The sequence below is a fragment of the Gracilinanus agilis genome, chromosome 6 (assembly GCF_016433145.1).
Source record: "Gracilinanus agilis isolate LMUSP501 chromosome 6, AgileGrace, whole genome shotgun sequence".
In the NCBI taxonomy this organism is placed as follows: Eukaryota; Metazoa; Chordata; class Mammalia; order Didelphimorphia; family Didelphidae; genus Gracilinanus; species Gracilinanus agilis.
In genome coordinates, this window is record NC_058135.1 from 59,061,935 (window position 1) to 59,076,313 (window position 14,379).

The 14,379-nt window shown below is 38.8% G+C and overlaps 1 protein-coding gene across 1 annotated transcript in view; it reads left to right on the forward strand.

Moving 5' to 3' along the window:
* Positions 1-296: 296 nt before the first annotated feature.
* Positions 297-14,379, forward strand: part of SEC24B (SEC24 homolog B, COPII coat complex component) — a 91,001-nt gene continuing 76,918 nt past the window's right edge. Inside the window, exon 1 of the mRNA XM_044681640.1 lies at positions 297-402. Within this exon, the coding sequence (XP_044537575.1) occupies positions 297-402 (106 nt within the window). The remainder of the gene's footprint in view (positions 403-14,379) is intronic.

Consider the following 14,379-nt stretch of genomic DNA (forward strand, 5'->3'; position numbering starts at 1 on the left):
AGCGCGCGGGGCCTACGGCGGGCGGGGGCTCTGGCCTGGCCCGGCCTGGAGGCGCGAGAAATCCGAGGGCCGGGAGGGGACCCTTCCGGAGGCCCGGCCTCCCTCCTGGGCTAGGCTCAAGCGGAGGCAGGAAAAGCTAGCTGGGCCCGGGGCGTCCGGGGACTTGGGGGTGCGCTCCCTGGGGTGGCTGGGGGCGGGGGGAGGGAAGAAGGAGCAGACGGCCACGATTGCTGCGGCGCGGCTGCGGAACTCCAGCCCAAGTTAGGGTTTAAGTTTGCAGACAATTGCGCATCAGTATGCACCGGGGTTGCAACTATAATCGCAGCCCACGGGGGCTGGAGTTGTTTTCTGCTGCTGCCTCTGCTACTCTCAGCTCCTTTCAGCTCCTTACGGGCTTCCGGAGTTTGTGGCAATTGACACCTGCTCCTTTTCGAACGAAAACTATTTGATTTGTCTCCCTCCCCCATCCTACAAGTTTGTCTCAGAAATGGATGGGGAGGAGATGGGGAACAAACACCTCACTCACCATACACCTGTATATATCTCTGTGTGGCTCCTATTTTTAACCTTTACCTTCCGTCTTTTTATTAGTACCACGACAGAAAAGGGGTAAACATTGGGGGTTAAGTGACTTGTCCAGGGTCATACAGCTAAGAAGTGTCAGAGGCCAAATTTGAACTCAGGATCTCTCATCCAGGCCTGTCTCTAGGCACCCAGCCGTCCAGCTGTGTTTCTCTGTCTCTACCGCCTTCCTTCCCCCTCGTCCCCTGTATCCCTCCCCCTTTGTATATTTTTCTCTCTCCTCTTCCCGGTTTGTCTGTCTTCCCCTCCTTCTCTATCTCCCCGTGTTTCTCCTTGGCCTTCCATGTGTCTCCTTCCCTCTCTGTCCGGCTCTCCTGTGTCTCTGTCTAGCCACCCCACCCCGCCCCGTCGCTGTATGTGTTGCCCTCCCTCTTCCCCAACTCCCTATATCTGTCTATCTTTCCTTTCTATTGGTCTTCCTGTTTGCCTCTTCTCTTTCTCACACAGATAAACATAAACTCTGGGGCAGAATAGGGTGCCCTTTGCATTGAGTTATGGCCTTTCTTGCTGCCCTTGAAAATGAGAAAGCCAATTTATAAAGGAGGTTCTTGTAAGATGAGTAATTCAGGATTTTGAGCTGAAAAATTATCTCCAAGAAGTAAATACATCCTCTATTAGAGGAATGTTAATAGGTTTAGGCAAAGTGGACTAGTCTATCTTCTTTGGTTAGAACTTGAAATCATTACCAGTCTGAGTCCTGAAACAATGAATTGGAGAGGAAGTGTTTTATCCTTCTGCTGTCCTACCTCTTCACCCCTGAATTAGTGAAATTTCAGGTTTTTTGGATAGAATTTTAAATGTTAAATACAATTTATCTCAATATGTACCTAATTGTTTTAATTGATGCTTTTTATAAAGGGAAGTAGGCTTTATATTAGTTTATCCAAAGCCTGCATGGTTGGTTTTTCTGGCACATCACTTAGTGATGGTCCTGCTTTATTACTTACTAACTTATTTTATTCATTTTATTTTATTAATTTATTATGACCTTTGACTAATTAGTAAATCATTTTGATTATGTTCATTGATTGACACATACTATCATTTTCTATGGTTCTACTTCACACAATAGAGATAATATTTTTGTTGTGTGGTCTTTTTCTCATGAGAGTTCCAAATTTGGTTTAAGAAATGAACAAAATGTTTTAGAGCTACATAAACCCACATTTTTCTAAACAGTCAAACATTATGGCTCCTATGGTTAATTGAATTTTCTTTGTTTTGGGAATTATTGACATTGTGAATTATCTTTGGTGCCTTTGATTTGTAACCCTAATTTCTTGGTGAGTGCTTAAGAAATGCAATTGTCACATTGACCTAAGAAAAACAGTTTGGAAAATTATGTTAACTGTTGGCTTCCATTAGTCATTTTAAAAAAGTGTATTAACTCATATAGTCTGTAGTTACTTATTCAGCATTCATTTCTAATTCTTTATATCCACATTGTAACTCAATATTTTACTTTATGGAACTCTTCAGATTTAAATTTTTATTTCACTTTCCATTAAATAAGCATTTATCATTTCTCCTACTCACAATCTTAAACATTTGAGAGAAAAACGAAATCTTTGTAACAAATAAGCCTAGTCAACAAAACAAGTTCCCACTCTTCAAGTCCAGATATGTATGTCTCATTTTACAACTTGAATCCATCATATCGCTGTCAAGAATGCCTAGATCATCATTTTTTAAAAAGGATTGGCAACAGAGAATCTGGAAACCCAAATGAAGGGTGATAACTATGCTGGTTTTCTAGATTTTTTTTTCCCCACATCTTTTTTCCATTTAAGAATTTTTTTTAAGTTATGTACAAAAAACCCTGAACCCTTTTTTGTCCTTAATTAGAAACCAGTGGTTGGTTGTTTACATTTTTTCAAACCTTTACTTTTCTGTCTTGGAATGGTTTCAAGGCTCTAGATTGGTACAGGCCTGGCAATTGGAATTAAATAACTTGTCCAGGGTCACACTACTACTGAATCTAGATTTGAACCTCCCATCTCCAGGCCTGGCTCTCTGCCAACTAAGCCACTTATCTGCCCTTGTTGCTTACATTTTTAAAAAATTTTTTCCATTCACAGATTTTAGGATTATTTGCTTAAATTTTTTCTTCTGGACAGCAGATGAACTTTTAGGAATGATTTATATTTACATGAGAAATATTCAGTATTTTTCACTAGTCATTTTTTTTGTTTCTGTATTGTAATTCCTATCAAGGTGGAGACTAAATCTTCAAAGAACTGTGTGGCAAGTCATTAACCTAGACCTTCCTTCTCTGGTACTTACAATTGTCTATCTAACATAAGAAGAAACTAAACTGAAAGGATGTCTATTTAAGCCCATTGCGTTGTTTCACTTTTAAAGAGACTTAAACAGAAGTATTAGCTGTTGGATATACTAGAAATTAGTTTGCTTCCACAAGCATGCTGGGGTGGAGGGCAGCGCACAGTTATATCATTTTAGAGATGTCAATAATACAAAGAAAAGATAAAGTTCATTGTATTACAAAGTTTGATATAAAATAGATCATCAATTCATCTAGTATTATCTTGTTAGGTAGTGGAAATCCTTCAACTCTGAAAACAAATACAAAATTTAAAATAACCCAAGAACCTCCCTACTATACTTGAAGTCTCTTCTGATCAGAGCATCTGGTTCAAGTTTTTTCTTTTCATTTATAGCTAACTGGAAGCATCAAGTCCTTTTATGAAGACATCACTATGGTGATAATGTGCCTATCTGGATGCTTAATTTCTGTCTATGCAAATTGATACAGATTTCTAGGATATTCTGGAAAATCTTCCCTGGGCGATCCCTAGTGCCTATTACTCGGTGATTTTAATTATTTTCTTATTTTTGCTGTCTTTACCCCATATTGGTTCTAACTGTTGAATTCACTCCAATAAACATTTATTACTCTATTTGAGGCTAGATGCTAAGAATTAAAAATGGTGGTATATAAAATAGAAAGTTTCCATTAGATTAGAAATTCCTTGAGGGCTTCGCATGCATTGCACATATTTAAAAGATTCAGTTATTTCCTTAATCTAGATCCCTTCATTGATAAAGGTCTCAATTCCTCTGGACCTTGATAAATAGTGACTCTTAGGTTGCTGTAATAAAAAATGTCATCACCATTAGGTCAATCTAGAGACAGGTTTTTGTAAACTTGTTAGTCTGGGGTTTGAATGAGAAGTATGAAGCCCATCTCCGGGTTGCAGGCCGCCCTGTGCACCCCCACCCCACTCCACTCCCCCAACCTCCCTCCATCCTTGCAGCTTTTCTAGCTCAGTAAAATTTCCCAGATCTTGGACTTCACTGACACCACAGCCACTTTGACACCAATATGAAGCATCAGAGTAGAATTGTTTTTTTCCCAACAAAGTAAATGTAATGCTATCCTATGGTACAGAAGAAAGAATGCTGGATCTGTAGTCAGTAGTCAGAGGACTTGGGATCAGATCCTGCTGTTTATGTGTGTGATCTTAGGCCAGTGACTTTACCTCTCTAGGTCTGTTTTCTCATCTGTAAAATGAAGGTTGGACTAGTTTTCTTTTCTAAGATCCCTTCAGTATTTAAATCTGTGGTTTTGTGATCATTCCCATGCTAGGAATAAAAGGAATATGGCCAGTGTACCATAGATTATACTTCCCTTGTGACTATTTTCCTTGTGCCATCTTAGGTCAACAACACAATTCTGTTATAGAGTACAGAAACTCTTTTGGTTCTCTTTTTTTATGGTGCAGCCAAGCATTCTGACTTTGCTAGATTGTCGGGATTAGATTTAGCCAATAAAGATTGTGTTGGATGTTAATATAGAGAAATATATCACATGTTAAGATGAAATTTAATTAGTTTGTGATAGTTATTTCAGCCAGGTTTTCTAATTAGACAAAACATTTTGGACTAAATGAATTTAAGAATTCTACACTATGGTCACTAGAGAGAAGTAGATTTTACAGACAGCATTTACAAACTAGCAATCCAAGGTCATTGGTCTTGCTTCTTTCAGTCACATAGCAGATAGAGAGAGCACTAGGCCTGGAGTAAGGAAGTTTTGAATTCAAATATGACCTCAGATACTAACTAGCTCTGGAACTTTGGACAGGTCAGTTTGCCTCAGTTTCTCCATCTGTAAAATGAGTGTAATAATAGCATTTCCCTCCCAGAGTTGTTGAGAGGGAGGATAGATAATACTTGTAACTAGCTTTGCAAACCTCTTAAGTCCTAACTATTCTTAACTTTGGAAGAGTGGACTTCTCCAGGAAGGCTTTGAATTCCTACAACTATCCAGGTTGATTTCTAAAGGTTATCATTTAGTTTCTCTTGTAGACTTTAAAGACTTGCCTCCAGAGGATTTAGGCTTTTCTCACCCCAGCAGGTGTAACTTAGGTTTTATGGTAATTTATTTGTTTCTTGGTGTTTCCTGACACTTCACACCAGAGAACCACTGAATCCATTTCTTGAGCCTTTCTCATAAACCTACTTCCTAAGCTGTCCAGCATGCTTTTCCTAAGTTTTGTGGCCTGGCTGAGGGGACAGTTGAGTCTCTAGATTTCAAATGTTCCTCAGTTATAAGAGTTGGGGGGGTAACTGGAGACCCAGAATGAATGGAGTTCAGAAGGGAAAGGAATGGAATATGCTTTTCCTAGGGGTGGATCCTAGATCTAGAGCTGGAAGGGACCTCAGCAACCATCGGATCCCACTCCCTCCATTTCCATAGGCAGTAGATGAAGAAGATTAGCTCCAGGGCTATTGAGTGATTTGCCCAATTAGACACTAACTTGTCAGAAGTTGGATTTGAACCCAGGTCCTCCAGTGTTCTTTCTACTATACCATAATGCCTAGCTAGTTTTAAAAAAGTCTCATCCTAGCTAATGGCTTCTACTCCTTTCCTCAGCAAACGTGTTGCCAGAGCTGCTAACAAGTAACAGAATCAACTATTTTTAGCTTCACATTCTTTCTAATTCCATAGTCTCTGGGTGTACAAGTTTTTTGTTTGTTTTTGAAAACCGTCAAGTCAAGAAATGACTTGTTGACTGAATCAATTTTTTAGGTGAATGTGGATTGTTAGATGGCTCACAGAAGGCAGCAGGAGGAGGGAATCCTAACTGTAAATTTTGGGGGCCAGTAATAATACAGCTTGTTGGGAGTTCAAAGCTGGAGTTTCGGTGGTTTTCCTCCAATTCTTGCTTCCTTAAATGAGACCCCTTCAAAGCTTTCACAAGGTTGGTAATAAGAGTGCCATGTGGTTGATGTGGAATCAAAGGACATATCCTAACAGGGTATTTCCCTGGACTCTGGGTCATGCTAGTGCCTAGCAAGATATTTTTCTCTGTAGTCTTTACAAAAATGCAATTCCCCAAACATTTTATTAAATCCTTTTTGGAAGAGGGCATTGTGCTAGATCTGCCCAGGGAATGCAAAAGTGATTGAAAACCTCAAAGGATTTTTGAGATTGCTTAGTTCAGCCCCTTCATTTTGCATATGAAGAAATCTCCCCATTGTAGTGTCTCAGGGTCATATTGCTTAATCATTTGTACAGCCAGCATTTGAACCAATGTAGTCCTCTGCCTTACATGCACTTTTCTCTTTCTCCTCTTGCGTATTCAATATTATGCTGTTGTTATAATAACTTGAAAAGAAGTTCACCACACCTACTAAGCACTCCCTTGTTTGGGCAATAATGGAGATCCACTATGGGCTTCATTCACATCAGTCATCAGTGCCCCTGCTCCAGCTTGGACTTTAATTCCCTGGACAAGTGAAGTGGCATCCAGCAAACAATTCCATGGAGCACACGCAGCTTTATGCCATAAGGCAGTGATAAAAATATGAAAGACCAATGGTCCCTGCCCTCGAGCATCTTATAATCTGAGAGGAGTCAAGACATTCACACTAGTAGGTATGTTGCAAAGATGCATGTAGTAGGAGCAAAGAGCTCTGGTGAGGGAGAGGTCATTGTCAACTTAGATCATTGAGAAGGGGAGTAAGGGTAGGAGCCATTCTGCATGGGACCTTGGAAGTTCCCTGGTCTTAAGTGTTAGTTTCTTTTTTGAAGATTTCTAGAGGATTAAACCACCATTCTGACACATTTATTAAGGGTTTGATTAGTGCCCAGGCACTGGGTATACAAACAAAATGAAACAATCCCAGCTCATTAGGAGCTCCTCTTCAGAGAGGACAGTCTAAACATCCAAGTATATGCAAAATAAATAGAAAGTAATCTTCTAGTGGGAAGCATTAGCAGTGAGGGCCAGGAAAGGTCTCCTGCAGAAAGGGATGGGCATGGAATTTGAGCTGAGATTTAAGGAAAGTAGGGATTCCTAGAGGTAAGGTAAGGATGAGGAGATTCCAGACTGGACTACAGTTAGTGCTGAGGCAGAACTAGGAGACAGAGTGACCTGTTAGAGAAACAGTAGGTATGTGTGGCTGGACCCCAGACTATATGGAAAGGAAGAGAATGTGTAAAAAAAAAAAAAAAGTCTAGAAAAGGAGGAAGAAAGATCCAGACGATAAAGAACTTTAAATACCCAGCATTTGAACCAATAGGTAATAGGAACCCCTGGAGTTTATTGAATAGGGAAATGACTATCAATTTTGTGTTTTAGAGAATTCCCTGGGTGGCTGTTTGAAGAATAAGTCGAATAAGTCCTTTGAAATCATTCATAAAATCATAGAGAAAGGGGCTTTAGTGGTCATTTAGTCCCCATCTTCTTCACTTTACATATGAGAAACTGCCCCAGTAAAGGAGAAGTGATGACTCATCCATGGTGACACACAAAGGTGGCTTCTGATCCCACCTCTACTGTTCTTCCCAGGCTATCATTCTGTAGTGTAGACCCTCAGTGATCCCAATTTGAGAGGAATTAGAAACTAGAGAGTTCTGTAATGCACACTGCTTCCTTTTTTTTCCCTTGAAAGCTGAAAAATACAGCTCTCATTTTTTTGGACTAACTCCTAACTTCAAAACAGTGTGTTTAGCCTAGCCTTTTAAGGACCTTCACAGTTTTCAGTAATACTCTTCCTTAGACTAAAAGCCTCAGTTCAGAGGCCCTGCTTTTCCTTTGGAAAGACAAGCCCTAGGGCATAAAGTAGATACACACATAGTACATAGAAATCTACAAATGATAACTGCTTCCTAACTCATTAGACTTGCTGACTCTGGTTGCCCAGTCTGTTCTGGGTAATTTCTTCACAGGTCTAATTAAAATCTGAGAAAGAAAGCTTGGGACTTGCTAAAATTTCAAAAGACCCTTTCAGCATGGATGACATGCCAATAGTTAAGGCAGATTTGGTTATTTTCAAATGCGACTTTATAAAAATTATCAGCATATTCTAGCATACACTCTCCATACCCTTATTGATAATCATTGTGTGAAAGTGTGCTTCGATCCTGCCTCTGAGCTATGTGACCCTAGGCAAGTCACTGTGGAACTCAACTCAAATGGGGATAGTAATAGCATCTACAGGGCTGTTTGGATCAAATGAGATAATGTATTTGAAACCATAAAGCACTATCTATTGTAAATGCTATCTCACTACTGGAAAAAAGCAATTCCAGTTCTAGAGGTGGTCTTGCCTAAGTAGTTGGGTAAGTTTTGGTTTGTTTTTTAGATAAAAACCTTTTTAGGTACCATTGTTCCTTGGTCTTCCTTTAAGATAACAGAAGAATCCATTTTCCAGAACTTTAAAGGCTGGCATCTTTCACAGTCATTGAATTATACTAGAGAAGATTAGTAAAACAGATAGTTGTTTATAATTTAGGTGTCCTTTGGAGAATTCAGAAAGTCCTGTCATCAATTTTAGGAATTGAGAAAATGAGAGATAAATGGCAGTTTTCTCATCTTATTCTTTTCATAAATTAAAATGGACTAGATTCCAAAAATCAACCTCTTTAAGTACATGATGGGAGAGACTTGGTTAGGCAGCATTTCTTCTGGAAAAAATATAGACATTTCACTCCAAATCATTGTTGATTAGAGAAATGGAAATTAAAACAACTCCAACATACCACCTCACACCCATCAGATTTGGCTAAAATAAGAAAAATTATCAGTGTTGGAGAGAATATGGACAACTCAAGAAAGAAATACAGAGCTGCAAATGTGATATAACCATTCTGAAGAGCAATCTGGAACCATGTTCAAAGGGCCATCCCTATGACCCAGCAACAACACCACTAGATCTGTATCCCAAAGAGATTAAAGATAGGGGGAAAGAACCTAACTGTACAAAATAAGAAATAAAGCACTTCATTTAGACTGTAAACTCTTATGAGTTAACAGTGTGATATAATAGCCCAAAAAAGCTACTGTGATGGTATGTATGTTACATTAAGAGGAGTGTAATGTCTAGAATGAAGGAGATGACGGTCCTTCTGATCTTATCAAGTGATTTTGGGGGAATATAATGTTCTCATGTTTGAAATTTTGGAGAGCAAAGGTTTTTGTTAATTGAAAAAATAAAATCAAAAATTGGGTTGTCTAAAATAGTGATGACCAACCTATGGCATATACACAGCCCTCTCTGGGCACACGGCCTCTCCCCCTCCCCAGTTTGTTACTAGAAGGCAAAGGGACTTGGGTGGAGCTGCTTCCCTCCCCCTCACCACTATGCCTGATGACATTTTTTAACATCCCCACCCCTCTGCCCAGCTACCCAGTGGAAGTGCAATGGGGGGTAAGGTAGGCAACTCACAGGAGCTCGGGCCGCTCCCCTTCCCCCTCTCTACACTCACTGAGGACATTCCTCACTTTACCTGCAGCACAGCATGCCATCTGGAGGGTTTGGGAATGGGGACAGGACCCAGCACCCCATCTCTAAAGGGTTCACCATCACTGGTCTAGAGCAGTGATGGGCAAACTATTCCCTGCAGGCCAGATCTAGGCCCTAGTTTGCCCATTGCTGCCTTAAGCAATTCCCTAATCACTGAGCCCCCACATCCAGATATAGCGATTAGGGAATTGCTTAAGGCATTGATGGGCAAACTAGGGCCTGGATCTAGCCCACAGGGAATAGTTTGCCCATCACTGGTCTAGAGGATGTGCAAGTAAAGGGCTCAAGAACATGCCATATAGAGATTGGTTGGAGATTGAGAAGGTAGCTGTCTTCAAGTCTTTGAAACAGGTATATTGTGGAATATAGGTTTGATTGATTCTATCTACTTGGTTCCAGTGAGAAGGGCTAGGAGTAATGGATTGAAATTGCAGAAAGGAAGATTTAGGGTGAATGTAGGGGAGTTAGATCTATCAAAAGATAAAACTGATCTGCCTAAGGAGACAATGACTCTTCCCTCACTTGAGGACTTGGGGGTCTTTTGGATGATTGCTTGGTCAGAAATGTTTTTTAAGGGAAATCTTTGTTCGTTCCTCCTCCCTCCCCCATCTTCTATCTTAAAACAGATACTAAATGGTGGGTTCTGAGGCAGAAGAGCCGCATGGATTTGCCCAGGGTCACACCAATAGGAAGTGTCTGAGGCCAGATTTGAACAGAAGATGTTCAGTTTCCAGGCTTAGCTCTCTATCCACTAAGCTACCTACTGGCCCTGCAAAGGGAATTCTTGTACAAGTCTGTTTTAGACTAGATAATTGACTTCAAATCCTTTTCAGCTTGATTCTGTACATCCTAAAAGGGACTGTTCTAAATAGCAAAATTTATCTAACTTTATTTTTTTATTAACAATGTTCTATCATAGATAAACAGACTTGTACGAAAATATTTATAGCCATGCTTTTTGTGGTGGCAAAAAACTGGAAAATGAGGGTATGCCCTTCAATTGGGGGATGGCTGAACAAATTGTGGTATATGCTGGTGATGGAATACTATTGTGCTGAAAGGAATAATAAACTGGAGGAATTCCATGTGAACTGGAAAGACCTCCAGGAACTGATGCAGAGTGAAAGGAGCAGAGCCAGGAGAACATTGTACACAGAGACTAATATACTGTGGTAAAATCGAATGTAATGGACTTCTGTACCAGCAGCAATGCAATGACCCAGGACAGTTCTGAGGGATTTATGGTAAAGATGCTGCCCACATTCAGAGGAAGAACTGCAGGAGTTCTTCAGAACACAGAAGAAAAGCAACTGCTTGAACACATGGTTTGAGGCAGACATGATTGGGGATGTAGACTCTAAGGACTACCCCAGTGCAACTATCAATAATATGGAAATAGGTCTTGATCAATGACACATGTTAAAACCAGTGGAAATGTGCATCGGCTATGGGGGGGGGGTCAGAGGGTGAAGGGGAAAGTAAGAGCATGAATCATGTAACCATGTTAACTTTTCTAAAAAATAAATATTATTAAATGTTAAAAAAAAGCAATGTTCTTATAAGTATAGTATCTTACATAGTCTTAATCACAGGTTTTTTAAAAATTGTAGTAAATAACATAATTTGTTTTTAAACTGTTCTTTTCCTTATTTAGGACTTTATGGAACACATGTGATGTACAAAATTTGCATGTAAAATTGGTTTTTTCATTTAGTATATTTATTGAGTACCTAATATTATACCTGAATAGGTCACTGAATAGAGATAGAAAGATGAATGAGATACTATCTGTAATCTCAAGGAGCTTCCAGAATCGAAGTACTTTCTGTAAATGGCCATAAGAGTAGCACCGGAAGAGTGCTTTGGAATTTGAAGAGGAATTCAGGAGATATTGTTGGAACCAAGTCTTGAAGAAGGATGCATGAGATCTTGAGAGGCAGATATGGCAGGTTTTGGATTTTTTTTTTTTTAATCCACATAGAGGAAATAGCATGAAAAAAACCCCACCATGTTTGGGCATAGCTCTAGTCCAGTTCACCATTATGTTGACTATCTATAGAACACTGGGAGTCGTGCTTAGAAAAGGAGGTTGGAAGGACCTTAAGTACCAGGCCATATTTGACCCAGTAGGCAAAGAAAAAGTATTAAAGCCCAGAGGTGTAAAAGAAAACTTTTATTGGGCTCAGGTATTTGGGATATGTTGGCAGCTGGGCGACCAGTTACTAAAACAAGTTACTTGTTTTAAATTTTGCAAATCAGATGCCAAGTCAAATGCACTATAGAAGCTTACAATTTGAAATAATTCAGTATAATTTGTTTTGTAAATCTACCTGTTCATTTATTAGGTTTGTTTATAACAGGGGACACCTATAATCCGTCATTTGTTGGGATGAGTTATAGATCCTTTGGCATAGTGTTTTGCACATAATAGGCACTTAATAACTAATGGTTGTTTAAGAGAGCTTTTGTAGTGTCATGGACAGAATGCCATACCTGGAGTAAAGAAGACAGTTCAAATTTCACCTCTGAACATGAGTAAGTCATTTAACCTGCTTCTTTGAACCTCCAGAAATTACGTAATCTAAGGCTTATCTAAGTTATAGGCTATCTCATGCCTACCTCAATGGATGAAATTTGCACAGTAGTGAAAGAATATATATCACTGATGTTGAAATATGACTTAGCTTTTTTTTTTTTTTTATCTCAACATCAGAAACCTTTATTAAGTACCTAATGAGGTGTGGCTAACACCCAACCCTGCCCCATAGGCAGACTCAGCAGCTGGCTGTCTACCCAGCCTTACTCCTGGCTGGGCACTCCCTGGACCCGATGGGGCCCTGCAACATCACTCAGCCAACAAAGTATAGATGATTTTTTTTTATTAACTTTTTATTAATAAGTAATTATTTAATAAAAATTTAATTAAAATTTAAAACAAGCAACTTGTTTTAGTAACTGGTCGCCCAGCTGCCAACATATCCCAAATATCTGAGCCCAATAAAAGTTTGATATAATTTCTGTTACTTGGATCTGGTAGGTCCATGTTAATACTTGCTAGAAATCAGTAGAGCTTTCCTGGTCTTCTTTCACATTTAATTGGCTAACAGCTCATTTTAAATGTTCATAGAAAAATCTTTTTTTAAGTTCCCCTTAACTTTTTTTTAAAAATACAAACAGTAAAAAAAAAATGATAAGTTTTTATTCTTTTAAAGTAAAGACTTGAGCTAAGCTTGTAATTTATTATGTGGTTTTATTCTTTTGCCTTTGAAGAATAATGTCCAGGTGCCCTTCAGTTGGGGAGTGACTGAATAAGTTTAGATATGTGGATATAATGAAATACTCTTGTTCCATAAGAAACAAGGAAAGGTTTATTTTTCAGAGAAACTGGGAGACCGTGTGAACTGATGCAGGGCAAAATAAGCAGAACTTGGAAAACTATTTATGCATTAACAATGTAAAAAACAACTTTTAAAGACTTACAAACTGATCATAGTAACGACCAACCATGATTCCAAAAAACTCATGATGAAACTTGCCTTTCAACTACTGACTTAGACATGATGGATACTAAACTGAGACATAAATTATTTTGAACATGATCCTTTGCACGCCTTTCCCCACTTAATTATACACATAATTACATACACATACACATACACAAATATGAGGGCTTGGTTTTACTTTTTCAGTGTGGGGAGTGAAAGAGAGGTAAATTTTGTGATTCATTAAAAAATACAATTTTATTTAATGTTATCAGTTTTCTAAAAAAGGAATCCTCAGTTTGCTTTAGGTAGCTCATGACATCAAAATTGAGTACTATACATGGCAGTCTTTGCTTCCCACTTTGAGTATTGGAGAGCCTTTGTTTTTTGATATATAGCATTTGAAATGAATACAAGAGAGAGGGCTGTCAAAGAATCAGAAACCTGGAAAGTAGAACAGCCTTCCATTAATATTTAAAATTGACTATTCCCCCCCAGACATGTTTACCAAACTATCTAATTGCTTTTCTTTCCCCAACCCTCCCCCTACCTTCCTTTAATTCAGATATTAACATTTTTAATACAGAATATATTTGTGTACATCCAAGGAAAGGCCAAATGAGGTAACGTACAGTGACTTATATTCCTTGTTCTAGGTTGTGCAAGACCCAATATAGTCTAGGATTCTTAGTCATTGGTTCATTGATTCAGAAAGCAGTTATTACACATATTATACACAATGAATTGTTAAGATTTATGAGAAAACACAATTTCACAAAGTGTGATCACAGACCCTCAGGTTCAAGGCTTTAGAGTTGGAAAGGACCTTAGAAACTCTCTAGTCTACTACACAGTACTCACAATACTCATAAATATACAATATGGTTTCCAGATTTTAAGAGTTGCATCTTACTAACATACCTTTAATTTATAGAACACCATGATTAGATATGAAAGTACTGATTTGGAGTCTCTTAAGAGGACCTGGCGGTGAAATGTTTCCTCTTAAACTTTTTATGTTGCCTGAGCAAATAACTTAACTTTTGTAGGCCTCAGTTTCATCCATAAAAAATAAGGGAATTATGCTAGATATCTCTGCGGTACCTTTCACTTTTTGTCTTTGAACTACTAGAAGTAGATAAAAGTACCAAGAGAAGAGTGCATGGCAGTGTGAATAGAGAACTAGTTTAGGATCTAGAAAGATGAGTTCAAGCCCTGTCTCTGACACTTTGGATGTATGATTCTGGGCATGTCACTTTATACTTAGTGCTCTAGGAAACTAAGACTAGGTAGAAGAGAAGATCCCTGCCTGCACTAGTAGAAAGAATTTCTCACCCATAAATTCCCCTTTATCAATGAAATCACAATATGGTTCCTATCCCTATAATAAGAGAAGTAGTTTGGTCAATTGTTATTTATTTTCAAGTGAGGAAACTATTTCCTCCTTCATAAAGGATCAGGTTTGACCTGGTGATGTCTATGCCTATTTCAAATCTGATATTCTTTTAAAAGCCTTTTGGGAAGAATTGGGCCTTGAAGG